The sequence below is a fragment of the Catharus ustulatus genome, chromosome 22 (genome assembly GCF_009819885.2).
Source record: "Catharus ustulatus isolate bCatUst1 chromosome 22, bCatUst1.pri.v2, whole genome shotgun sequence".
In the NCBI taxonomy this organism is placed as follows: Eukaryota; Metazoa; Chordata; class Aves; order Passeriformes; family Turdidae; genus Catharus; species Catharus ustulatus.
In genome coordinates, this window is record NC_046242.1 from 10932297 (window position 1) to 10959279 (window position 26983).

At 54.3% G+C, this 26983-nt stretch overlaps 3 protein-coding genes across 3 annotated transcripts in view; 2 read left to right on the forward strand and 1 right to left on the reverse strand.

Annotated features, from left to right (window-relative positions):
* Positions 1 to 3084, forward strand: part of FKBP6 (FKBP prolyl isomerase family member 6 (inactive)) — a 28228-nt gene extending 25144 nt beyond the window's left edge. The window contains exon 8 of the mRNA XM_033078132.2: positions 3053 to 3084. The gene's annotated coding sequence lies outside the window, so the exon portion shown is untranslated. The remainder of the gene's footprint in view (positions 1 to 3052) is intronic.
* A 6712-nt stretch (positions 3085 to 9796) lies between these two features.
* Positions 9797 to 11990, forward strand: FZD9 (frizzled class receptor 9). The gene has a single exon (XM_033078455.2). It carries the CDS (start codon positions 9888 to 9890, stop codon positions 11640 to 11642), a length of 1755 nt encoding a protein of 584 aa, XP_032934346.1. The 5' UTR covers positions 9797 to 9887; the 3' UTR covers positions 11643 to 11990.
* Positions 11991 to 15454: 3464 nt separating this feature from the next.
* Positions 15455 to 26983, reverse strand: part of BAZ1B (bromodomain adjacent to zinc finger domain 1B) — a 43613-nt gene continuing 32084 nt past the window's right edge. The window contains exons 14-19 of the mRNA XM_033077981.1: positions 26577 to 26724; positions 24924 to 25071; positions 22160 to 22278; positions 19744 to 19892; positions 17995 to 18098; positions 15455 to 17527 (exon numbers count right to left, since the gene is read on the reverse strand). Coding sequence (XP_032933872.1) covers positions 17161 to 17527; positions 17995 to 18098; positions 19744 to 19892; positions 22160 to 22278; positions 24924 to 25071; positions 26577 to 26724 — 1035 coding nt within the window. The 3' untranslated portion in view covers positions 15455 to 17160. The remainder of the gene's footprint in view (positions 17528 to 17994; positions 18099 to 19743; positions 19893 to 22159; positions 22279 to 24923; positions 25072 to 26576; positions 26725 to 26983) is intronic.

The window sequence follows — 26983 nt, forward strand, 5'->3', positions numbered from 1 at the left end:
TGGAAAATGTGATGGGAAGAGAGGGGAGTGGGGCCACTGGAGGCTTTGGGGTGTGACCTGCCTGCCAGGGCAGAGCCCGTGGCAGGGACATGGACATGGCACACACCAAAGCCCAATGGATCTGGGAAGTGTCCCTGTTCAGGGTGGTTGGGGATAGGAGTTTGCTAGGAAGCAGAGGAACTCCACAAGCTGCGTGGCCTTCAGCTCCCATGGCATGACCTTGCCCCCCCGGGGCTGATGTGCTGAGAATGCTAGAGGTGCCAGCAGTACACAGAGCACAGGGCTGGACACAGGTTTGCTGCAGTACTGCAGCTCCCTCCCACTCCCAAGGCCATCCCCCGTGGTACACAGATATCTCAAATTCCACTTAGACACCTTACTGCTGCCCCTGGGCTGTTTGCAGCAAACCTGTATTGTTGGGAGCCATGAGCTGGCTGCAGAGACACTTGGACTCACCTAAGAGGGCAGCTGGGTTCTGCCCTCAGTCCTGCCAACACAACCCTCAGGCAGTCACAGCAGGGTGATAGGATGTGACATTTCCTTGGATCATGGAATGTGGTGTTCCCTCAGGCCAGGCTCCGCTGCAGACCTGGACACATGTTTGTTTTCCAGCCCTGGATTTTGGGAGTATGTACAGCTAGTGGGACCTTTGGGTCTGCCAGCCAGCACAAACTCCCTTGCCCATTGTTCTTTTCATGTGGAACAGGGCAGGATTAGGGATGGAGAGAGGGGAAAAGTAACTCAGGGTACCCTAGGGCAGGGCAAAAGCAGGAACATGCAGGTTTAACATCAGGGGAAGAGGCTCAGCAGAGCACTCAGAGAGCTGGGATCTATTCTCTGGTGCTGCTCTGGGATGAAATCATGGAATCACAGAATGGTTTGAGTTGGAAGGGACTTTAAAGATGACACAGTTCCAGCTTCCTGCCATGGGCAGGGACACCTTTCACTAGACCAGGTTGCTCCAAGCCCCATCCAGCCTGACCTTGAACACATTCAGGGATGTCACCTCTAGCTGTTGGCCTCCCCAATAACAGCTTTTGCTCTCCCCATCACCTCCAGAGACCAGCACACGATGGGGAAATTTGTGCTACTAGTAGGGCCAGGAGAGGGACAGGGTGGAGTTGGAGATGGGGAAAAAGCTCATTTCCTCACGTCCAGGCTCCTGCCCAATGATTCCAGTGAGCCCTCACCACAGCCACTGACCTTTAAACAAGGTGGTTGGAGAAATGGAGAAATCCCTGAAATATTATTTGTTTCTCACAAAATATATTTAGACCATCAGCAAAACCCAAAAGTGCTGAGTTTGGCTGAATAAATCTGGGAGCTATGTGGTTTCTTTCCCCTCAAGGAGAACAGGATGAGCCAGCGAATGGGGAATTGTGTTTTTGTTTGACATACCTGAGGGTTTCCACTCCAAGTTGCTGTTTTGAGCTCCTGGTGCCATGATGATGATGACAACAGACCTGACAAGGCACTGCCCCATCTCGTGAAGATATTTTTCGGAAAAGAAAAGGAACAGCTGGCTCCTCCACCATAGTGCTGCTTACTTTCTTTGTTAAACTTTGGGGTTTTTTTATATTTTCAGAGATACTGGTGTATCAACATGTTTTTGAGATAGAAATAAGTCACACTGGTGCTCTGCAAGACCAAGTCCTTCCCTGTTAGAATGCACTCCTCCAGCTCCCTGTCTATACCAGTGCTGTCCCAAGAGATGTGGGCCTTGGGGTGCTGGGAGAGTTGACATGCTCCTGACTGGTCTGAGTAGGGCTGCAGGGAGTGGCAAGAGGTCACCTTGCTTTTCTGGAACACACTTGGATCATCTGCGGTGTAGTTCTTTGCTGGTTTGGATTCGCTGTGCCTAAATGCCATTTCCCCCAGGGAGACCGTGAGCAGGTCTGAACTTCCCACTGGAGTTCCCGGTTTTGGTGGGGGCAGGTAGGTGAGAGGTTTTCTGATCCCTGAGGGTTTTCAGAGCCCATCTGACCAGCTGGTGACAATGAAGAGCAGAGTGACCCATCTGGAACCTCCCATTTGGACATGAATTCAAACCCTGTGGGTTATGGGAGGCAGAGGGGCAGAAGGGCTCTGGGTCCATCTCCAGCAAAGCAAAAAGTTCTTTGTCTTAAACTTGTCAAAATTCCATGTCCCTTGAGCTGGCCCTGCCAGGACATCAGGCTCTGTTCTTTGAGAAGTAAGGCTCTGGGGAACTCAGGTCCTTGAGCTACAGCTCATCCACTGCAGCTCCTCTTCAGAAAGGACCCAGAGAAGGTGGAGATGGAACTGCTGCACTGTAGCAGCTCTCTGTGAACAGGTTAGACATGTAAGAGGAACCTTCTCCTTTCTCCTCAGGCCAGGTGAGAGGTGAGGATCTCCTAGTGCTCTCCACATGGAGAGAAGAGGTAGGACTCAAGGAGGAACCAGCTCAGGGAGGAGGATGCTGTTGCCAGATGATTTGTTCAGAGCAAGGAGTGACCTAACCTTGGGTAGGAACCATCAGAATGATGCCTGAACATGTGCTGCTTCCATGTAATCAGGGAGTCCAGTAATTTCACGAATACAAGCCGCACCATTTTGACTAAGATTTTTCTCCCAAACCGGAAATGCGGCTTATATTCAGGAGCTGCTAATATGTGAATAATTTTCTGACATTTACAACCTCAGAAGGGCCAGCCGGGGTGCTGAGCCAAGCACCTGCCAGTAAAAGCCGGCATTTCATGATTGTTACAAATTGTTACTCACGCCGCGGGTGGAGCCTGGCTCCCTGCAGGCAGCACGGGGGGGGAGGGGGCAAGGAGAGAGGAGGGAGAGCTCTCTCCTTCCCTCCTCTGCCGCAGCCCGGGGGAGAGACGGGGGGGCCCTGTGTCGCTATTGCCGCGGCTCTGGGAGGCGGCGGGGGGCTCCGTCCCTGCCTGCCACCACGGGGCAGCACCGGGCTGGGCCACCTGGCCCCGTTGGCAGCCCCGAGCGGGCCGAACCTGCACAGCCCGAGCCAAGCCAGTAGACCCCGCCCTGCCGTGGTTCTGTTGCTAATTGGCAAATTTGTTGCACACAGGTCCTCGCTGCAAACGACAGAGCGGCTTATACTCGGGTGCGGCTTATTTATGGACAAAGAATGAAATATTTGCCAACACCCAGAGATGCAACTTGTATTCGTGAATTTACTGTAATTTGGATTAGATGGGACCTTAAAGATCCTCTTGTTCCAACTTCCTGCCGTAGACTGGGATGCCACCTACTATAAAGTGTTTGGGGTCTGGGAAGAAAGGGAGAAATTCAATATGGGGCTTCCCAGCACTGATAATTCTGTCCAGTAACTGGGAGGAGAAATGCTCACCCAGAGTTACCACAGACAGGAGAACTTCAGCTGGGGTTGCTCCTGCCTTCTCCCTGCACTTGGGCCCAGCTGTGCCGGGGGAGCTGACGCCAATCCAACCCAAGAACCCTGGAAAAGCCAGGATTCTTCCTCCTGGTCCATGCAACTGGAGAACCACAGCATCAAGGGCATTGCCAGCTGGTGAGGACCTGGAGAAAGCCCTCCATGGCTGTGGGGCACCCAGGAGAAGTGATAGGTGACAAAGCCTTGAGGTTGCACTGGAGACATGTGGTCGGTCTTGGCAACCAAGTGGGCAGCTTGACCAAGTCAGGGGTGCGATAAAACCATTTCTAGCAGGCTCCAAGAGCCCTCTCTGCTCCTGCAGTGTATGGTGGGCTGGGGGTCAGCTCTATAAGAATGTTCCTTCTTGCTAGGGGATGCCTCAACTGTGTCCAACCTGTTATTCTGTAAAAGCCTGAACCTGTGCAAAAGTTCTTGGCCCATGGCATCATTCAGTGTGACACAGCAATTCATCAGGAGGTGCAGGGCTTGAGGGGGGCTCCCACTCTTCCCAAATTGCTTGAGAGAAGGTTTCTCCTCCAGTCTTCACCAGCAGGGCTGGTGACCAAAATTCCTAACTGGGCAGTTGCCTCCTGGATTTTGCTGCTCCTTGGAAAGGCATGAAGGACCAGAGAACATGAACAATCCAGGATACTGCTGCTATGGGATATCTCCTGCCCCCTTCCAGGGTGCCCCCAGCCCTAGTGCTGTGGGGCTGAGTCCCAGCACATGTTCTGCCTGGCTCCAGCCTGCCCCGTGCTTCTCCCCTTCTCCTCTGGATTGTATTTATTTATTTATACGGTGAATGTAATAAAACTCCAGCAGGAAATGGAGGCGATTCCCTGCCATTCCCCACAAGCCAGCCCTGGGCCGGGTGAACAAGGAGGCGCATTGTGCAGCATGGAGCCTCCTGCCAGCACCGAGTTTGTGGCTGAGGCTGAAGAAAGGGCTGAGTGTATATGTGAGCACCGGGACCTGGTGCCGGCACCCGCCCCAGGATGGGGGATCTTGGGGAAGAAACTTCACTTCAGGGGACAAGCAGGGCTGGGGGTGAAAGGGCTGCTGTGCTGGCTTGGGATGTTGTCTGAGAGCACCTTGGAGCCTGCTCCCAGCACACGAAACCTCCTCTCCCATCCTTGGGCTGACAGGAAACATAGATGGGCACTGAAGATCACCTGGGGGGGGCGCACATGGTTATCCCATGGCCCAGCATGGGGGTGCATGAGCAGCTTTTCCCGGGGCTGAGCCAGCTGGGAGGGAGCTCCAACCCTTCACCTGCCTCTCTCAGGCAGCTGTTCTAATCTGCAGCTGCTGCCATCAGTAGGGTTCAGAGTGAATGGCTGCTGCCAGGGCTCACCTGGCTCCTGCCCCCTTGAAGGGGTCTGCAGTGGTGAACGAGGTGACTGAGGATGGGACATGGCTCAATCCGGGTTTCCCTTTGATGGGAGAGGTCCCCACTGCTGGGGACAAGTGTCTCTGTGGTCCCAGAAGCTGAAAGCAGCCCTTTGTGCTGCCACCACACTCACCAGAAGAAATACTGTGGGTGAGGTAGGGACGTTGTCTTTTACATCCCTCATTCTCCCAGCCACAGCTCCCCTGGGACCCACCACTGCCCTCCTGCCCCATCTCCTGAGTCCCACAGCTGCGAGTGATCCCCATCCCTGTGCCGGTCCCTCAGGCTCCCAGGGATCCTGGGGTTAAGGTCATGCCCTGAGCTGTGTGTCTCCTCCCTGCTTTGTGTCACTACTTTGTGAATGGGGATGTCATGGCCCAGGGATCCTGTGGCCAGGGCTGGGGGGCTGGAGCTGGCAGGCAGCAGGACCCACAAGTCCCCAGCTGCAGGGTGATGGGGTGACAAGGCTGCAGTGAGCACCCCTGGTAATGTCACACATATCAGCCTGCGTCCCTGAGTCCTGGCTACTGTGTCCTTGAGCTGTGGGCTGGACTGTAACCACAAACACCCGCGGAGAACCAGAGGCCACGAGGTGACTGGGACATTGCCTGGGGACACTTTTTTTTTGTGTTCCACCTGCTTGTTTGGGGACCCCAAAATCTCCATCTTCCCCCACTACTGCACCTGCCCATGGCGTAGAACCTGCCCAGGGGCACAGAGATCAGCTGTACTATGGGGGCCACAATTGTTGCACATGCGTGTGCATTGCTATCACACAGGATTGTGCCCAGGGTAGGAGGAGCTTTGGCTTGAGGATCACTCCTAGTGGTGTTCCTGGTGTCCCCAAGGGGAAGGTGGCTGGGGAAGGGGTAATCTGCCTCTCTGGCTGAGTGGGTGCCAGCCCACAGCCCCATGGGTTGCTCCCGGGATGGACCCCTCCACCTGCTCACCAGCCTGTCCGGCCTGGCACCGGCATCCTTTTGAAACTGAAGCCACTGGCCTTTTGCACAGCTATTCCTGTGAAATTCTTCAGGAAGGGAAAATTATCCCTCACAGATCCCTGCAGGACTGTGCCATCTCCCGCCTCCAAGCTGGCAGGGAGGGCACAGCGTGCCTGGAGGCCTGGCTCACCCTGGACATGGCCTGTCCTCACAAGGTGGATTCCTCTCCCTGCCTCTGCCCCTGCCTCTCTCTACAAGCCAGGCACTGGTGGGAACTGGGACCACTGGGGATCAGGGAGCTCAGCAGGGCAGAGGCAAGGGCAGTGCTGGCATGGTGCCCCTCACCTCGCTGAAACAAGTCCTGCTGCCTTGGCCAAGGCTGGGCAGAGCAGCACCCCCAGTCCTGCTGCAGTTCCACCACCCCTTTCCGAAATCTATTGCCCGCTCCCCAACTCCATCTTCCGATCCCCTGCCTTACTGCGCCCTCCCCTGCCCCGCTGACCCCTTCCAGCCTTCGTTGCCCTTTCCCAGATCGATTACCTCCTCCCTGGATCAATCACCTCCTCCCTTGCCCAGCTTTATATCATTGCCTTCCATGCTCCATCAGCCTCTCCCAGACTCTGTTCCCCCCCTCTCCAGCTTCATCACCCCCTCCTCTACTCTACTGCTCCCTCCCCACCTCCATAACTCTTCCCTACTCCAAAACTCACCTAGTTTAATTTCTCCATCCTCCCCTCCCTCTCCCCATATCCATTGCCTCGTCTCTTGCTCCATCACCCTTTCCCCAGCTCCACTATCCCCTCCTCTGCTCCATTACCTTTTCCCCACTTCACTGTCCTGACTCCCACCAGGGCTGTCCCCATCTCTGGTGCCAAGGGGATCCCCCAGCCCCACCTGCCAGAAGGACACCCTCCCATGGCTGGCCAGAGGGGCACTGGCTGCAGGCCCCAGTGGATTTTTTTCCCTCCATCCCCTCCCCTTGCCGAGGCTGTCGCACAGGTTTCAGGCGCTGTTGACGGGAAGAAAGGAAATGGGGCAAAGCTCTGCCAGGAACCACAGGCTCCCCGGCTCCGGCGATCCGTCCCGCTCGCCTGCCTGGCCGCTTCCCGGGCAGGATTCCTGTGCAGTTCTGAGAGCCCTTTCTTTCTGCTATTGATCTTGGATCCACAGCGCAGGGCCACTTCCAAGGCCGTAAATCTCTGTGTTGCTCTACCTGAGGTTCTTGTTTTCACTGTAGGGCTCCCAGACATGCTGGAGATCTTGCCTTCTGTGCGTGGCCGAGCTGTCCCCACTCCTGCATTGCCCCCTCCTCACTGTCCCCGCGTTCCCCAGGCATGCGGGCAGGCAGGGACAGGTCACTTCTCCATCAGGCACAGGCAGGGGGGAAATGCAAGGGCAAAGCTTGGGGTGTGGGTGGTACTTCCCGATACCCTCCGCCTGCCTCTGGGGTGGGATGAAGCTCTGGGAAGGTCCCTGGGGCTCAGGTAGGACTTGGGCACCCCGTGGAGTACCTGAGGGGGGGTGGGGTGAGGGAGGAGCACCCCAAGGTCGTGCAGGGCAGAGGTGAAGGGCAGCTGCACCTCTACAAGGAGCCCCTTGACTCCAAAAATCCCCGTGTTGCTCTTGGCCAGGCTGCAGTAACAAAGAGCCAAGAGCAACAGTTTTACACATTAAAGCAAAATTAAATTAAAATATATTTATTATATTTATTTGTTCCCCCTGCCCCCCTACCCCCCTTAACCTTTCATAGTCCAGGTGGAGGGCACCCATGGGGGTGAACCAGGAAGGTGGGGCTAGGGCCCCCGGTCTCATCCAGCCCCTGCCTGTGCCCACCACCCATTCAGGACCCTCACTGAGCAGCCAGGGCTGGGTCAGAGACGTTTTGGGTTTGCATCCAGGTGATGCTTCCAAGCTTTCCTTAGCAAAAAATTCCCTGAAGGGAAGCCTCAGTGGCCGGAGCTGTGTTTGGGGTGTCGTGGAGTGGAGGCAGTGACAATCTTGGGTCCCTCACCTCACATGGGACACGTGCCCTGGGTCTGGGGCTGGAGGGGTGAGGGACCCAGGGAAAGGTCCCAGCGCACTGCAGTGCCACCTCCATCCCCATTTCTTTGCTGTCATGCATGCATGCTTTTCTGTCACACAGCCATACGTGACAATTTGTCCCCAGGACTGCACCACAGGACAAACTACCCCCAAATAGCCATTTCTTAGAGCATGTGGCTCTAACCCACAACAAGAAGCCCCCTCAAACGGCTCTGTGTCACTGGGCACATAGGACAGTGGTTTCTGGAACACCCCAGGGCTGATGGCCAAGGTGAGAAAGCCCTCTCAATATCCCAAATAATCCCAAATATTCCCAAATAACCCTTTTCCCAGGGCCTCGGAGCCCATTGTGCAGACACCCCATGTTACAGGGAAATTCCAGGGCGACGCCTTATCTCCCTCTCCGTTTCACGGCTGATAAGCAGCTCCCATGGAATTTCCCTGTAGCGCCGGACCGGGATGTTTGGATCCTGCACAGTGGGTGTCAGCGATTAGGGGCCGCGCTGACAGGTTGTTATGCTGTTACCAAAGAAATCACAGGGCTGTGGGAATGCCTGGGAATGGCGGGATGCCCTGACCCCCTGGCGCCAACCAGGCACTGGATGCCGATGTCCCACAGGACACTCAAGAGACCCTGCTGGAATCACCCGGGGTGGATGAGCTGCTCCAAAATTGGTGCTCGAGATGACACAGAACAACCCGGGCTGACCTGGGATCATCAGCTCCTAAGAGTGCGGGGCTGCTGGTGGCACCTTGTGACGGTAGCCTGGGCAGCACAGCCTGTCCTCAGGGGTGTAAAACCTCAGGAGGTTTTACAAACACTCTGTCAACTCCCAGAGTGTTTGTAAAACCTGCTCGTGCCTTGGATGTAATTTTTCACCCTTTGAGTGGGACATTGAATTTTGGGGTCTGGCGGCCCTGGCTTAACCACCCTGATTTGTGTTACCTCCCCGGAGCTGCCCTGGCCTTACAGTGACATTGCTGTCCTCTGTGCTGTGCCTGCCCTGAACTGTCGTTCAGCCGGGGACACAGCTTTTCTGGCCTCCGCTGTGGACTCTGGAGCTGAGCCATTTCCCGGAGTCCCCACTGTTCCCAGCCCCAGGGGCACAGGCACCGTGTGCCACACGCTGTGAGTTCCCCAGTTCTCAGCGGCGGCACCAAAGCAGCAATTTATGCTCCCAAACTGAGGGACCCTGCGGGGAGAGGGTCCCGCCCCCAAGGAGCAACAAGCCCTGGGGTATGCCTAGGTGTGCTCAGCCACTAACGCACACCCTGCAGGCACACGGGGGCCTGGCGGCACACGGGGGCCTGGCAGCACCCGGCGAGTCTGGGCAGCCGTGAGGTCACTGTGATCCTGTGCCCAGGTGTGTGTGTGCACTCATGTGCTAGTGCACGGCCCTGTGAGTGTGCGGGGCCGGCTGGCGGTGTGTGGATGCGCACATGTGGCTGTGAGTATATGTGCACTCGCATCTTAGTGTTTGTGCTTGTGTGTGTGTGTGTGTTAGTCTGTTTGTGCTTGTCTGCGTGTGCGTGGGTATGTGCATGTGAGTGTGTGTCTGTGTACACATGGACATGCTCGCGGTACGGGCATGTATATTAATTTGAGTGTGGGCATGTGCACGGCAGGGTGTGCACATGCGCGTATGTAGATGTGTGGCAGCGTGTGCATGTCAGTGTGTGTGTTAGGTGTGTGTGTGCACGTGAACACATGCTCATTAGTGTGCAAATGTCCTGTTCGTGCACGTGTGTGTGTCTGTCTGTGTGTGTGTGTGACTGCATTTCCCCCGCCCGCGTGTCCCCAGCGCCGGGGAGCTCCAGGGCAGCGCGCGGGTCCCTCTGCCGGTTCCCGGCACGGGTCCCGCCCCCGGCCCCGCCCAGTCCCGTCCGGCCCCCTCCCGGACACGCCCGGCGGGGCGGGGCGGGGCGGGAGCGCTCGGCGGGCGCTGCCGGTGTCGGCGGGCGCGGGGCGGCGCGGGGCGCTCGGCGGGGCCGCCGCCGCATGGCGCGGGCCGGGGCCGGGGGCTGCCCCGGCGTGGCGCCTCCAACACCGCAGCGATCGGCCCCGTGGCGGCGGGGGTAGGGTGGCCGGGCGATGGCGGAGCTGTAGCTACCACGGAACCGGTGCGGGCGGCGGGCGATGGCGGCGGCACGGCTGCGGGTGGCCCTGTGGGTGCTGTGGCATTTTGGGGTGGGCGGTTGCGGGTTGGAGCTGGCGGGACTGGAGGGCTCGCGGGGGCGCGCGGCGCGGTGCCAGCCCGTGGACATCCCGATGTGCCGGGGGATCGGGTACAACCTGACCCGCATGCCCAACCTGCTGGGGCACGAGAGCCAGCGTGAGGCCGCCCTGAAGCTGCACGAGTTCGCCCCGCTGGTGGAGTACGGCTGCCACGTTCACCTGCGCTTCTTCCTCTGCTCCCTCTACGCACCGATGTGCACCGATCAGGTGAGCGCCAGCATCCCTGCCTGCCGCCCCATGTGTGAGCAGGCCCGCCACAAGTGCGTCCCCATCATGGAACAGTTCAATTTCGGCTGGCCTGAGTCACTTGACTGTGGCAGGTTGCCCACCAAGAACGACCCAAATGCTCTCTGCATGGAGGCCCCTGAAAATGCCTCAACTGCTGAGCCGCACAAGGGTCAGGGGATGCTTCCCGTGGCCCCCCGGCCCTGGCCACCTGGCACTGCTACCGAGGGACGGGGACCCAATGGCCTGGGGGCTTGCAACAACCCTGAGAAGTTCCAGTACGTGGAGAAGAGCCTCTCATGCGCACCCAAGTGCTCCCCCGGGGTGGACGTATACTGGTCCCAGGAGGACAAGGACTTTGCCTTCATCTGGATGGCTGTCTGGTCCACCCTCTGCTTCGTCTCCACTGCCTTTACCGTCCTCACTTTTCTGCTTGACCCCCACCGCTTCCAGTACCCTGAGAGGCCCATCATTTTCCTCTCCATGTGCTACAACGTCTACTCTGTGGCCTTCATCATCCGCTCTGTGGCTGGGGCTGAGAACATTGCCTGTGACCGGGAGAACGGTGAGCTCTACATCATACAGGAGGGGCTGGAGAGCACAGGTTGCACCATTGTCTTCCTCATCCTCTACTATTTCGGCATGGCCAGCTCTCTCTGGTGGGTTGTCCTCACTCTCACCTGGTTCCTGGCTGCTGGGAAGAAGTGGGGACACGAGGCCATTGAGGCTCACAGCAGCTACTTCCACATGGCTGCCTGGGGCATCCCAGCCATGAAGACTATTGTCATCCTTACCATGCGAAAGGTGGCGGGGGATGAGCTCACAGGGCTGTGCTATGTGGGGAGCATGGACATCAGTGCCCTGACTGGCTTTGTCCTCATCCCACTCTCCTGCTACCTGGTCATCGGCACCTCTTTCATCCTCACTGGCTTTGTTGCCCTCTTCCACATCCGGAAGATCATGAAGACAGGTGGCACCAACACGGAGAAGCTGGAGAAGCTGATGGTGAAGATTGGGGTCTTCTCCATCCTCTACACTGTCCCGGCCACCTGTGTCATTGTCTGCTACTTCTATGAGCGGCTGAACATGGATTACTGGATGCTGAGGGCATTGGAGCATGGCTGCCTGCGCCTGCCTGGCCGCCATGCCGCCAACTGCTCCCTTGAGGCCTCGGTGCCCACTGTGGCTGTCTTCATGCTAAAGATTTTCATGTCACTGGTGGTGGGCATCACCAGCGGGGTGTGGGTGTGGAGCTCTAAAACGCTGCAGACCTGGCAGAGCCTGTGCAACAGGCGGCTGGGCATGAGGACGCGTGGCAAGCCCTGCAGCGGGGTCAGCTGTGGCGGGGGACACTGCCACTACAAAGCCCCCACAGTCATGCTGCACATGACCAAGACGGATCCGTACCTGGACAACCCAACTCACGTCTAGAGACAGGGGCTGCCCCCAGCACCAGAAGAAGTGACCTCACGGGTAAGGGGCAAGGGCAAGGGCTGTGTGGCAGCAGGAGGGACACTCCCACATTTAGGGGGACAAGGCTGCAGGACCCCCCAGCACCACTCACTGACAAGTAGCTGCTTTTTCCTAGAGGTTGTTTTGTTGTTGCTGTTGCCAAATCCAGTGACTCTTCTAACGCTTTCTTTGGGGGATGGTGGGGATGGGGCAGGGAGAGGAATAATCCATCCGTGTTTATTTAATTCTGTAATTTATTTTAAATTTTTTTTTGATCATTAGCTGCGAGGAATGGAAAAAACAATAAACCCTGGATGTGTTATTTGATCCGAGCCTGGTGCTGTTTGCAGGGATTCCAGGGGGTCAAGAGCTCCCCCATGGGACCCAACCCCAGTCTGGGGGCTTTCATGTTGGTCCCAGCCATACCAGGCCATGCTGGGGTGCCTCTGTCTCTGGCAGGAGCATGGTACCAGTGGGTGCCACCATACAGTTCCCCTCCGTGGTTTCCCTGGGGCCGGTTCTGCCTCCCACCAAGGAGGAGGAGGAAGAGGAGGAGGGTTTTCCTGTGCTGTCACATTTACGAATCATCTTTTCCATTCCATGCCCTGAAGGTGATTTGTGTCGGTGCCATCGGCTGCCGGAGCCTCGGTGCCGGGCTGAGGGGCTTTGAGGGGGCAGGTCAGGGAGATGGGCTGGGGGCACGGACGTTGGGGCAAAGAGGGCTCAGCTTTGATGTGTCCCGCAGAAGCCGGAGGTGCGGATAATGGAAACTTCTGGGCAGCTTTATTTATCCTCTGCTCTGGTTACAATATCCCAGCTCGCCTTCCCTATTGTCCGGAGGGAAATTTAAGACTCAGCTGGTGCTGGTGGGGCTGGGTGGGGGAGCTGGGGCTGGTGGGCACAGCGCAGGCAGGAGGGTGGCTCTGCAGGGGCTCGGAGGAGGGGAACTGCCCACTCTTCCCCGAGACATCCTGAGGTTCTGGCAGGGGCCAGCTCATTTCTGAAGGGGTTTGGTGGGGCTGTTTTGCCTGGCTGTCCCCAGGGATGTGCCAGGGCAGTGCTAGGGAAGAGAAGTGAGCAGGGGGCTGTGGCATGCAGGACCTGTAGGGGCGATGCTTAGACTTGTCCATCATTTAATTAGCCAGCCTGCAGGCTGGGCAGCGCTGGATCCAGGGAGAGTCGACCCTTGTCCAGGGAGCAACAATCCAGCAACAGACCCTCTCTCCAGCACTCAAAATGGCACCCACTGTTCACCTCAACAGCCCTCGGCTCCCATTTGATGAAGCCCTTAGTCCAGACTATCAAACTATGGCTGAAGGACAGAGGCAAGACTCTCCCCCGCCCCCATGGCTGGAATGGGGGCAGGGGCTGGGGTTGGGGCCCCTCACCCACCAACCATCAAGCTGTGCCAGGGCTTTGTGCTGCCGGGATGCTGGGACTGATGTGGTGAAGCACCTTTAATCTGCCCCCTGCCACCCTCCGGATGCCGGGAAGGCAGGAGAAGTCGGGTCACTGAGCTGAGAAAAGCCTTTTCCTCCCCCAGGAGCTGGTGTGGTGGACGAGGTGTTGAAGGAGCCCCCAATGCCCATGTGGTGTCGCTGGCGGGACACCGAGGGTCTCTCACCAGATTTGGGTACCCCTGGCTGTGCTGGTGGGCATCCAGCCCCTTCCCCAGGCTGATGGTGATGATGGTGCTAGGGTAGGGACCCTACCTAGCCCCAGCACTGGTGGGCTGCAGCCTCTGGAGCTCCCTTGGCTGACGCAGGAAAGTTTGTTTTGGGCAGAGAAAAGGGCCTTGACCTGGGGCAGGAGAGTCAATATTGGCTGTGGGACAGGCTCCAAAGTCCAGCTGGGGAGCTGGACATGGCGCTGGGCGAGGGCTGCCTGGAAAGGGGGCAAAGGGCCACGTGTCCTCCCTGTGTTCTGCCCCGGGTGCTAAGCCCAGAGCCAGCTCGGTTACCTTGTGCACCAGGCACACAGCCCAGGGCTGGTGCCCGGCTGGCGGCACCCCTGGGGACAGACTGCCCTTGAGCACCCAGCGCTTGCCAAGGAGCATTCATCCAGATAACCCGTCCCAAAGGCCCCCTGCTATCAGGCACACGAGGGGCCACCACCGCCCACCACTGCCCACTATCAGCCCCGGCAGCTCAGCTGGCTCCACTGGAGGCTGCCAGTCCTTAGAGCTGAGCATGGCCACGGCTCCACAGAGCCTGTTGCAAAGCAGAGTTGTCACATGGAAGGACTGGCCCAGGGACACCACTTGCTCCTAGTCACAGCTTCTTTCAACCTCGCGCTGTGGGATTCAGGCTCCCTCCACACCCGCCCCCCACCCCAGTTCATCTGTACATCCTATCTCCATCCTCCTCAGAGCAGCCCCAAGGGCACCAATAAAGCCCCAGCAAAAGACAAGTGGGGTTCAGCACTGCCCAGGCCCCACAGGGCAATACTTGTCTTGGGATGGCTGTGAAGACTGAAGTGGGATGGCTGTGGAGGGTGGATTGGGGCTGCCAGCTGGGTGAGAATGGGGCCAGGACACCCTGAAGTCCTGGTCCAGCTCAGTATGGAGAAGTAGAGTCTCGCAAGTCCTGGCACTTGCTGAGCCATGAAGTTTATCCACCCCCATATGGCTGGACACTCCTTCCAGGTCTGAGTAGCAAAAGAAATGCCACTGTGCTCTGGGAAGTTGCTAAAAACTCCATTACCCAGAATATTAATTAATGATTGAGAATTAAGCCATGAGGAAGCCTGGGGAGCCAAAGTTGGGTCTCATTTTCCCAAGGCTATGCTGGAACTCCAACAATCATAGGAGCCCCTAGGGTTTGTTGCAGGCAGCGGGTGCAGCAGGGCTGATGAGGGTGGTAGCAGGGCCTCGGCTGCCCACCAAGCCCCCACGCTGCCCTGCCAGGTGTGAGGACAGCTATTTATAGCCCTGCACAGGACACTGAGGCCATGCAAGGGCTGCTATAAAAAGCAAGTCTCCAAAAAGGTCTTGGAGCAGATGCTGTTGTGAGATCTCCATGCCAAGGTCTGGAAATGTCCCAACTTGAGTCACTCAGACTCACTCAGGTCCTGTTGCATGGCCAGCAAGCCAAACCAGCTCCTCTAGAGAGGGAATAAGGCTTCTCCAGGGAAAACAGCATCTGCCCCTTGCCAAGAGCCTTCAAGCCCTCAAACGCATCCGGAGTTCCCTGCCCAGCAGTATGAGGCCTGGCTGGAACGCTCCCAGCTCAGACCTAGAGTGAGGAGCAGGATGAAGACACCCAGGAACCCTCATCCTTCCAGCGAAGACAAGCAAAGCTTTGGTCAAACTCTGTCACAGCTGTGGGTTGTCATGAGCGCTGGTGCTTCACTGCTCCAGCTGTGCTGCCCTCGGAGCTCCAAGTGTCCCTGGTGAGCTGCTGGAAATCAGGATGGGGGCCTGGGACCCAGCAGCGATAGTCCTTACTACATGCAGGGCTCAGGTTGCAAAACACACCCCACTATAAGGGAAGAGGCTTTGGGGGCAGCCAGGCCACACTGGGATGAAAGAGCAGAGACATCCCAGCTCCCCATCACCCTTTGCAGACCCTCCAGGGCTACCCAGTGCCACTCTGAATGGAACAGGGGACAAGGAACAAGGACTGCTCCCCACTCCAGGGGCAGGCAGAGCACAGCCCCAGAAGCTGATCTGATGCTGACTCACTATTCCTTTACATCACAGCTCCAGTGGTGGCTCTGGGAAGGCAGAGGAGAACCATCTCAGACAATCCCACACCAACACAGAGACCCACAAAAAACTCACACAAGCCACATTTACAAACACAAGTACATAATGTTTATTCTTAAGTTTCCAATTTATTACAATACAGCCCTTTGCAGAAACCTCCTCCCCCCAAATGACACTGATTTTTAGAAAACGTGCAGTTCCAAAGGTTCCATGGTGTAGGACCTGCAGAAAATGTTCTCTAGGAAACAAGACAAAACAGCCTCTGAAGGGACATGTAAGATACAAAGGTCAGTGCTATTCTGTGGGGCAGGGAGTGAGGCTAAGGAGAGGGAAGGGGTTGGAACTTGCCTCATCTGCAGTCATTGACAGTCCAGAACTGAAAATGAGTACCTGCTTTAAAAAAACCCATACCTAAAATGTTCACAAAATTGGGATGCAACTTGTAATTGATGATTCTTTTCTTCTCAAATCCCAGGAGCTACAACAGCTGCTTCTGCTTTTCTGTTACAAAACCAGCACTGAATAGCCCCATGGCCCATTTATTCCAAATCAAACAATTCTGATATAAGAAGTTCAAGCCCTGATTGTATGATCCAAACCTGTCATGATGGAGAGGAAGAGAGAATGAGAAAACAAACCTTTTTCTTAGGGAAAAGTCAGCATCTGGGGCAGCAGGAGCTGGTGCTGGGCTATGGCACAGGAACAAGGGTGTTACTACAAAATGTCATGAGTGTGTGGCTGACAGGGACTGGGATCCCTTTCTCCCCCCTCCCAAAGTCCCCTGATGTAACTCCTGCTACTGGCAGGAAAATGAGTTTGAAAGAGGGGTAAAATATAAAGCAAACATGATTTTGTATAAACTGTACATACATGTGCCAAAGCAAGACAAGGGTATCTTACAGGTGTTCTTTGTACAAGATCACAGCTAGAAACAAGCCACTTTCAACTAAAAAAATTAATCAAAAAAGTTACACAGCACGTTTCTGCTGCTCCCCTGGCCTTGGTGCTCTCCTTGGGCTGTGCAGACACCCCCACTCTCCAATTCGCTGCTGGCACTTGGGGCATCCAAAGGGCTGCATGACTGCATGCAGGTCCAGGTGAGCAGGGAGCCTCTTGGTGTGTACAGGTGGGAGCTGAGCTCAGAGCCCTCCTTGGACTGAGACCTCCAGGGATTTCTCCCCAAGGAAAGCAGGAGCGCCTCGGAGTAGTAGTGTTGGGATGCTGGTGAAAGCCGGACTGTGGTACACCTAAGTGCTTGCTCACCCCATGCAGCCCAGAACTGGGGCTCAGAATTAACACCATATAAATATATACATACAAGCCCGAGTAGCCCATTGGCCTGGTGGCACCCAGCCCTGTGGAGCAACATGATCTCCCCCAGCACCACACCAGTGAGGCTGGTGTGCTCATGACTGGCAGCAGACAGTCCCACCACGCTCCAGCTGCTTGCAGAGGCAAGGAAGCGATTCATTCCAGGAAACCGACTGCCTGAGCTGGAGCAGGTTGGTGTTCCTCTGCCCAGCCAAGCTTGGCCAGGCCCTCCCACCTTCCCATCCCTGCAGGACAGACCCATTAAGAGTTCTGTGGACTTTGAAGGAAGCATTAAGTCATCGCCACTCAATGGATGACCAAATACTTGAGGAAATTGCAGAAAAAATAAAACTAGGATGGGCCCAAGGGAAGGCTGGATTAATAGAGAAGTGCCCACTGCTTCTCAAATCCCTCCAGACAACCCATCCAACTGCCTGGCAGCACCAGAAGGCCTGCTCCAGTTCTGGGTCTCCCCATCCCTCATTTCTTCCTTTTCTGCCCCCGAGAATGATCAAGGGGCTCTGACTCACTGTCCCCTTCCTGCTCCTCCAGTCCCTGGCACCTGGCAGAGAGCTTCTTGCGTTTCCTGCGTGCATACGTGTGGCCTGGCAGGTGTTTGTGCACCATGTCAATCAAACACTGCTCTGTCTTCTCCAGGCAGGACAGTACGTGACTCCCATTCTGGTTGTACCGCTCGGCATTGGAGAACACCTGCTTCATGTCGGAGAGGAACTCCTGCACGGAGCGGTAACTGCCACAAGAGCACTTGCTCTGCATAGTCTGAAAGTCCATGGGGTTGCTGATGACCTCAAAGTAGTCTTCAGCTTCCTCCGTGGTCACTGGCTCCCTGTCAAAGGAAGGACCACAGGGATAGGAAGGGAATGCCGACCCGGTACCACTGCAGAGAAGTGAGGTCCCCCCACCTCTTTGCCCCTGTGGCACCCCTGACCTGCAGCCCCACAGTGCTGCAACAAGCCCAAGCAATACCTCGACCATCTTAGAGATACATCAGAGCCCTACAGCATGGGAATAGGAAGCACAGTAGCCCAGGGAGCTGGTTCAGGCATGGGGAAGGTCCATACTTCCCCTCAGTCACAGCATCTCAGTGCTTCAAAAATCCTGGGGGTAGCAGAGAACACCTACCTCCTGAATCAGCCCCTTGTCTGCCACCTCAGAAGGGCACCACATCTTCAGTCCAGCAGAAGACTGAGAACATGGTGGTTTCTTCTGGAGCAGCTGTACCACAGCCAGCCCACACCCCCACACTGCCTGCGGCCAGTCCTGCCCACAGAGGAGGACACCACTTGCCCTCACCTGAATGGCCAGCTGAAGCGGTACTTGATCAGCTTGCCGAGGATCTCCTCACACTTCTGGAGCTCAAGGTTCTGGCGACGCGCTGTTCTCTTAGTCTGAAGGACCTGCCCACACAAAGGGTGTTGGTGAAAGGAGGGAACTGCTACAGGCTTTGAGGCTCAGCAAACAGCCCCGAGGCCAAAGGAGCTAGTTCTTAGCACAGTCAGGACATTTCTTCCTCTGAACATGGTGAGGGGCTGGCACTGGCTCCCCAGAGGAGCTGTCGCTTCCCCATCCCTGGAAGTTTTCAATGACAGGCTGGACAGGGCTTGGAGCAACCTGGTCTAGTGGAAAGTGTCCCTGCCCACAGCAGAGGGATTGGAATGAGATGCATTTAGGACCCCTTCCAAGCCAGGCCATTCTGCGATTATGACATGCAGCAGCCGCTTGGGTTCAGGACAGCAGTCCCATTCAGGAGCTTGGTGGGAACAGCTCACAAACTGCCCAGCTCTCCTCTGGTGGCAGCTGGCTTTTTCAAAATAAGTTCAAAGACAATATGGCCACAACAAGCAGCCAAAAAATAAATGCCAGCAAATGGAGAATGTGAATTCCCTCTCCCTGCCTTCTCTTGAGCTTGTGGTGGGCAGCATGGGAGACAGACAGAGAAGCACTTGTGCTGCCATTCTGCCCTGGCAGAGCTGACCGTACCATTTCAAATCCCAGGGAGCAGCTGGTGCCTCGAGCGCTGCTGTCCCCGCGCAGGCTCAGCACAAGGTCAGTCATGTGCCAGGGACCCAGCATGGGACATCCCCATAGCTCCCAGAGCACAGCTCATGGGACATCACTGCTGAGGAAACACTGAATGACAGGAAGGCTCCACAGCAGAGGATACTCACTATTCTGACCCAGCTCTGGTCTCTTCCCAGGACAAATAATAAATCCTGGCAGAGTCCTCTTCTCTGAGCCTGTGTGCTGTTCCAGTAAGATCTCCCCTACTGGAATATCCCTCTGTGCTGGCTGTGGATGCCTATCCTGGGCTTGCTTGCCCTCCAGTGTGTAACACAGATCACAAGCCAGTCCGCCAGACCTAGCATGAGCAGCAGTGAGCCAACAGACCATGAGCAAGGAGAGTGACAGGACACACCAGCACCACTAGTGCTGGTCATGGGACAGACGGCAGATCTGCAGGGTGCTGTGACATGGTTGTAGGGCTGCAGTATCCTCACGTATCCCCTGTGGAGTGTCGCTCCCCAGAAACAGTCACTGCAGCTCTCCCCACCCAGCACGCACAGACTGCTCTGTGCAGGAGCCTATGGTTTTATTCTTTAAATATCAAGTGAAACCTAAACCAGCTAAATTATGTCCTGGAAGTTGAGGAGTGACCATACGGACAACAACTGTCAGAAAATGGCCAAGGCTGGGAAGCAAGGGTCCAGCATTGCTGGCATTCCCTGGCCATCCAGGACCCCCCCCGTTCCCCCACCTCTCTGCAGAGACATATGGATACTATTTAAAACCCTTTAACAAGCTGCAGACTGCCTTCTGCTCAAGGGGACAATGTGTGAAAGTGGCTGGGGAGGGATGCCTGGCATATCTGTGCTCCGTCTGCAGCAGGCCCTTAAGGATATGTCTCCTTTGTTAACCCAGCCCAGTCCAGGCTTTCACTAGGATTTGGGGCATTTCTCTGTGAAGGGATGGGAGGAAGCATGCCACCTGTTTGGTTTATAACTCATGATGTGAGCAGTCTCCAGGGAGCAATTTCACTCTTACCAGCTCATCAATGTCTGCACCATTGACAGGTGCCGTGCGCTGCCGGGGTCCCCGTGCAGGGTGCAGTGTCTGCTTCTTCCTCTGGTGCCTTCCCTGCCTCGAGGAGTACATGGAGCCCTGCTTGCCCCGGGCTGCCTTTCTGGGCCTCACTGAAAGAGATAAGTCATGGACTTAGAGGCCTGGGTGCATCTGGGAGCAGACAACACCAGCCCTTTGCCTCCCACACCATGCTGAGCCTCACTCAGGCTGGTGAACCCAGGGACCACCCGGCCTCATCTCAGCTGCACCCTCACACCTTCTCCAGAGGAGATCTGTGGGTCATCACCTCTTGCCTGAAGAGGCCATGGCAAGCAAAAGGGTATTCACACACAGCAGATCCTCAAACTCCGAGGGAGACCTGGGAGCTCCTGGATCATCCACTCCAGGTCACAGAAAGCCCCTCTGCCTGCAGCATCAAGAGACCCCAACACATCAAGGCTGGAGGGAGTACGGAAGCAATGTAAGGACAGACAGCTGTCTCAAACAGCACTGCAACATACCCTCTGAAAGCAATGGGAGCAGAAACCTAGAGTTTCCTCAGCTTCCTGCTGCCCCTTTGCTCCTCACAGTTTTGGGGATGGGTGCTTTTTCAAGTAGCCCACACAGTCAGATAAGCTAGCTGGTAAGCCCCCCCGAGAAGGGAACTGTGTACAGGGAGAGTGTCAAATTACCGCAGCTGGGGAGCTGCTCCACGTGCTGCAAGTGGGAAACAATGTGATTTTATTCCCCAAGACTGGGACTGCCACATTACATCCTACAGAAAGGCACTTGTCCAATGAGTCTGCCTCTCAGAGCTCCACACTGGTGGCAACACAAGCATGCTGACGCACTCCCTTGTCTTAAGTTTCTCCCATGACCCTCTGTACAAGGAGAATGCATTTGCCTTCCCAAGTCAAACCCCTTCCACCTGATCCCAAGTCCTTGAGCAAGCTGTATCCAGCATACTGGATACCTCAGCTGCAGGCTCTGATCCAGCCCTGTCCCATAAATCATCATGCTGGACCCCCCTTGCTGGGCGTGCAGTGGGTCTGCAGGACGTCCGCCTGCTGTCACTCCACTTGTGTGTCAAGCGTGCAGCACGTGCTGCATGTCTAACAATCCAACATTCTAGGTTAGATCCCTCAGGATAAACGCCATGAGGATCAATGTGACTTCTCTATTAAAACAAAAGTTTTCCACAGTGACCTTTCCATGTTAATGCTCTCTAAAGCCAGGGGTTGCATTTAGCACTTTATTTTTAGTGACTGTAACCCTCTTTCGCTATTGTTTGAAAAGCTTGGCTCAGCTCCTGCCCTGGCCATGCAACACAGGCCGAACACACTCCAAGTGTGGACATGGATACACTGCAGGACAACAAGCAGTGTGCATAGCTTGGTATCAGTGAGCCTCCCTGAAACCAGAATAAAGTAAGGGAAGGCTCAGGCCTGAATGGAAACCCTCAAAAGAACATGGGATAATCCTCTGAGTCCCAGTCTCTGGATTCCATCTGTCCTGCTTAAGGCAACCTGCAGTTAATGTTATGTCAGTCAAGGACAGTTTGACAGAAAGCAAATGCTGGCAGTGTGCCATTCCCAGATTGAGTTTTTCAGTGCAGGAAGTTGCCCAACTGAGACTGAATCAAACTCTCCTAAAACCAAAGTGGATACACATACTAAACATAAATATGTTAAGGTGAAGAAGCAGACATTGAAGAGTCTAGAAGACAGTCTTTTACTCCCCCCAGCTGCCCAGGAATGCTCCAGTTATGCATCCCAAGTCATCTCTGTATGCAAGCAAAGGGTGCTGGTGGTTCAGGCTACACTACACCTGGAGCACTGTGCCTTCCCACTGAAATAAAGAGAGGAAGTGCTAGTCCTCCTATTTCAAAATGCCTCCTTGCCAAATCACTAGAAGTCCTGCACTCAAGGGGTTATGAACTGGTGGGAAAAAAGAAAAGAGATGGGGTTGTGGTGAGAGCTCCCATAAGCATTTAAACAGCTTCCAGTGTACAACAAATCCTGTAGGTGCAGAGACTGATAGTCCCAGGAACTACTAGTGTTGCCACTGCTCTGCAGGCTCTGCTGACCCCCAGCCCCACTGCAGTCTCTACTGACCCTTCTCAGCCCTCTGAACAGCGTCATCAGTGTCCCCAGCGAGTGACTGGGCAGTGAGCAGTTTCAATCTTTGCTTGTGCTGACCCCATCACAAATGGCCAAGGGCTTACTCCAGCTCCCCACGTAACTACAGCACAGCCTCAGCATTCCCCTGTTACATCTCCCAGGCTTATACCTGCTCTGCATGAGGGAAAGCACAAATTCCAAAGAGGATCAGTATTTCAGATACTGAAGGCAGGAGGGTTACTATTGTTTGTTATTTCACTACACAGTCAAAGCCTTACATTTTAGTCCAGCAACTTCATAGTCTTCTTCCTCCTCCTCTTCCTCCTCAACATCTGGTTCATCAGAAGCTTCCTCACCTTCTTCACCTTCATCTTCAGCAGAATCCTCTGCATAGTTCCTAGAACACAGATATACATGATTGTGGTACAAGAGCCTGGGCATCAGTGGCCCCAGGGGCCCTGGTACTGTTTGGGCTGTAAAACAAACACCAGCATCAGGTCCAAGTAGTTTGCTGTATTCCAGAATATCCAGTTATAATAGCTACAGCTCAAAGGGCACTTACCCAGCTAAACATCTGGGCTGGAAATTCCCAAGAGCTGAATCTGGGTAGTTTTTGGTATTCTAGGCACCGTGACCATGGGGCAAGGGATTTTAAGACTGTGATTGCTGTGTACAGTAATTTCACAAGTATAAGCCACACCCTTTTGACTAAAATTTTGGTCCCAACCTGGAAGTGCGGCTTACACTTTGGAGAGTCCAATATATGGACCAAGTTCTGAAATTTGCCAACTCGGAAGTGCGAGCTGCGGGCTGAGTCGAGCTCGTGAATTGAGCACCTGCCAGTAAAACCCGTGATCATGCGATTGTTACAAACTGGTTACTCTGTTGCGCGGCAGGGGGAGGCGGGCTCCATGTCGGCAGTGCGGGGGAAGGCGGGGGCTCCCTCCCACTGGCAGCGCGGTGCAGGAGAAGGTTGGGGCTCCCGCGGGTGCTGCGGGGGGAGCAGAGCTTGCGAATTGAGCACCTGCCAGTAAAACCCGTGATTCCGTGATTGTTACAAATTGGTTACTTTGTTGCGCGAGCATCCTCGCTGTGAACGAAAGTGCGGTTTATAATCCAGTGCGGTTTATATACGGACAAAGAACGAAAAGTTGCCAACACCCAGAAGTGCAGTTTATACTCTGGTGCGGTTTATACTTGTGAAATTACTGTAATTACTCCTCCCTGAGAAGACGATTTACTATTTACCCAGGCCTGCAGGCCCAGCCTAAAGAGTTTCAACAGGGGCACTTTTTCCTGCTGCAATATTTTCCCTATACTAAATGAAATAGATTGGTAAATGGAATGTCAGTCTCCTCACGTGCTGAAGTCAGAAGCCACGCAGACTCCCTGCCCAGCACATTCTGGCTTCTCACCTGTGTCTGTTCCAATCATTCACAGAACCACAGAATGGTTTGGGTTAGAAGGGCCCTTAAAGCCCACTGTGATTTGGTTCCCCAGTCATGGGCAGGGACACCTCTCACTAGACCAGGTTGTTCCAAGTTCCATCACTTCTAGAGACGGGGCAGTCACAGCTTCTTTGGGCAATCTGTGCCAGGGCATCATCGCTCTCACAGGGAAGAATCTCTTCCCAGTCAGTATCCAATTTAACCCTGCCATCTGCCAAGAAAGAATGTCAAGGAAGCCATTCCCCCTTGTAAATAGTCTCTTCATCTTTTTTGTGGGCTCCCTTCAGGTACTAGAAGACTGCAATTAGGTCACCCCAAAGCCCTCTCTTTGCAAGGCTGAACAATCCCAACGCTCTCAGTCTTCCCTCATTGCAGAGACGCTCCATCCCTCATATCAACCAGGTGGCCTCCTCTTGACTTGCTCCAACACCTCAATGTCCTTCCTGTGCTGGGGATCCCTGAGCTAGAGGGAGCACTGCAGGTGGGGTCTTATTTATACCAGCATGCACAGGCAAAAGAGGACACAGGCAAAGCTGCTGTGGGGGTCTAAATCCCATGAATACAGAGGATCTTGAGCAATAAAAGGAATAAAACTTCGAAAGCACAGAGGGTAAAAGACATGCCAGGCTGACATTCTTTTATCTCGGCCAGAAAGACAAGGGCAGAAAGCAGATAACAACAGGACAGGTGTTCCCCACCTGATGGCTCTAGGCCAGGAGCTGAGCAGCTTGCATGTGACTGATACATCAAAGTAACTATGAACTCAGGCTACAACAGCTGCCTTTATGCCCTATCATTTCTGTACACGCCTGAGGAACGGTGTCCAGGGAGTAAGTAATACTTTTAAGGCCATACACCACCTGCACAGTACTGGTTGGTACACCTCTATTGTGCTGCTGTTCTGTCAGGGAGGATCTGTTTGCTGCTTCTGCATCAGGTGCTACTCAACAGCCTCACCTCACTGACAAACACGGAGATGCAGCACAGCCACCACCAGCAAAGGACGTTCACTGTAAAATGCTTAAGTTTCAGCTTGCAAGTCAAAAAACCAATCCAAGCCCCTGCCACACATTCCCAAATCACGTTCCCTTTGTCACACTACAAGGTGTTCCTGTCTTGCTAAGGTTATCAGGTACGGAAAGCCATTAGAATGGCATTTTGTAGCCTGACTTTCGTTGTAGCAGAGTAGGGATTGAGTTGCAGTCTGGAGTAATGTCTGCTCTAACTTACAAGAACTCCAGTAACCCAGTCCAGGGATCCACAGAATTGCAGCCACCAACTACATGAAGAAACAACTCAACCAGCTGCTCAAAGGAAACAACAATCCTTAGTGCAGCTAATTTTGGTGGGTGTTTTGCACATGCTTTCATTTCCAAACCGAAGTTATTAATTAGAACTTATGCACTTGTAATGCATCAGCACAACACAGGTGTGCTAAACTTACATCCTGAAACTGCTTTTCTTCTGTTCCGGTGTTGCTTTACTGGGTGATTTTAACCCTTTTAAAGGGGCTTTGCCCCAGGCTGGTATGGGTCTTGTGAAAAGAGGCCTGGGACTGTGCTGTGACAAGGCTATAGGCAAGAAGGTCACTCACCTGCCTCGTGAGCTGCGCCGGGCTGTTGAAGGCTGGCACGCTGGGCACTGCCATTCCCCATCTGGGATCTCATAGAGTGCTGGCCGCAGGCAGAACAGGTGGAAGGCCTTGTTACACTCATCACACAGGATCAGCTTGTCATCCTCACCTAGGAAAGTGTAGCTCAATTATAACAAGGCCACAGCCTCACTCAACCCAAGAGGCAGAAGCTGCTGCAGTGCTGGAGGGCAGGACTAACCAAGAGAAAGATGCAGAGTTCTTTCTGAGGGAAAGGACCCTTTCTCTGATGGTCTTCCTTGGGGATCCTTCTTTCTGTCCCACCACTATATTTATGAACAGCAGCATTTAACAATAAAACCAATGCAAAGTCCCTGATCCTGCGAAGACTTCACTGGAGGCAAAGATAGAAGTCTTCCAAAGATATTCCACACCCAGAGAAACATGGGGAAAGAGAAGTTTGTTGCAAACAGGGCCCCAGAGCTGTAAGCTATAAATGGAGCTATTCTTGTTCTATGTTCAGTCTAGTTAACCTACATGGTATATTCTTTCTACTCAGTGTAACAAGGCTACATTGAAAATCAGTATGCAGCAGGACTAGTCGCTCTTTGTGCTTCCCACTGATGAAGCGAAACAGGGAAACAATCCTGAGCCAACTTTCTTTTACTGAAGTGGAAAAAGAAAGCGCAGAGGGCTTGCCAGCTTGTTTTTCTCTAACATCTCAGTTCTTAATTTCTGTGAAACTATTGTGTTAGCCTCAGGTGAGTTCCTCCTTACTTTTGCCTAGAGACTCCTCTCAACAGCAGGTAGGATAGTTTTTGGCAATGGTTTGGAATACCACTGAGGTTCTGCTGTGAAGGTGGATTTTGCACCGGTTCAGCCCTTATTTCTCTGAAGGGATGGATGGCAAAGCCTTGTGGCAAACAAAGGCTGCCCAGCAGTACCCCAAGCTCTGCCTGCCCTCATTTCCCACTATAGTTTCAACAAATATAAAAGTGCTGAGGCAGAATGTACCACCATGTTCTTTCCCTCAGGCGCCCATCCAACAGGAGAGGTTATAGCAGAACAAATATTAGCAACCCATCTCTGCTGACACCCCCTCTACTTCACCCTCCACCTAGAAGACTCTAAAGCCCTTCATTCTACAATGCACACAGAGAAAGAAACCCCTTGTTACCTGTTTGGTGACCTCCCCAGCTCAATGGGCAGTTCTGCTCCCACTCTGGCCTCAGAGCAGCAACATCCCACCTCACTTTCCCCATGATAACCTTCCCATCCTTTCCTTGCTTGCTCCTTCTCTAAAAGACAGGATTAACTGACAAGGCTCAGAGACCCAAAGACCATTCCAAACATGAAATTAGGAAATGGACAGTTGCATAAGTGTACCCAGAAAGAGCTGTAGATTACTTTTGTCCAAGTACCCTAAATATCCAGGGGACAACAGCTCTGCAATACTGTGTACTGGTTACGTAAGAATGGTTTACTGGAGTCAGGGTAAAATGTTTCTGCTGCTGATTGTAAATCCCGACATTCAGAACTTAAAATACAGCCACAGTCAGAGTGACAGGCTACAAGGACACATTGCCTAAGCAGAGCAGAGAGGTGACACCATCCAACTGTTGCACAGGCAGGAATTCTGTGGGCAGGAATGCGTACCTTTCTTGCGGCACACTTTGCATCTGGCATTTTCTGCTGACATATCCCACTTGATACAGGCATCCAGCATCCCCAGCAGTACATGCATACGGGAGAAGGTCTGGGCCTCACGGATTGCTGTCTTCCATTTCTCCATGGCTGAAGCAACCTGCAGACAGACCTAACAGCTTACAATGATGCACAGACACAGCTCCCTTCAGTCTAAAGATGCATTTATATTCTTTAGCTGTGACCATTCATAACTAAAGCTCAACTGGTATTTCTTTCCTTCTGTGGTATTTCTTTCACCTCAGCAGTTCTGGTTGTGGTTTACCCATACCCAGTCTCCCTGGATCAGACAGTTTGTTCATAACAGTTGACCGTTTTGCATTTCACAGTCAGGCTGAATCTAGCTGCATGAACTCCAC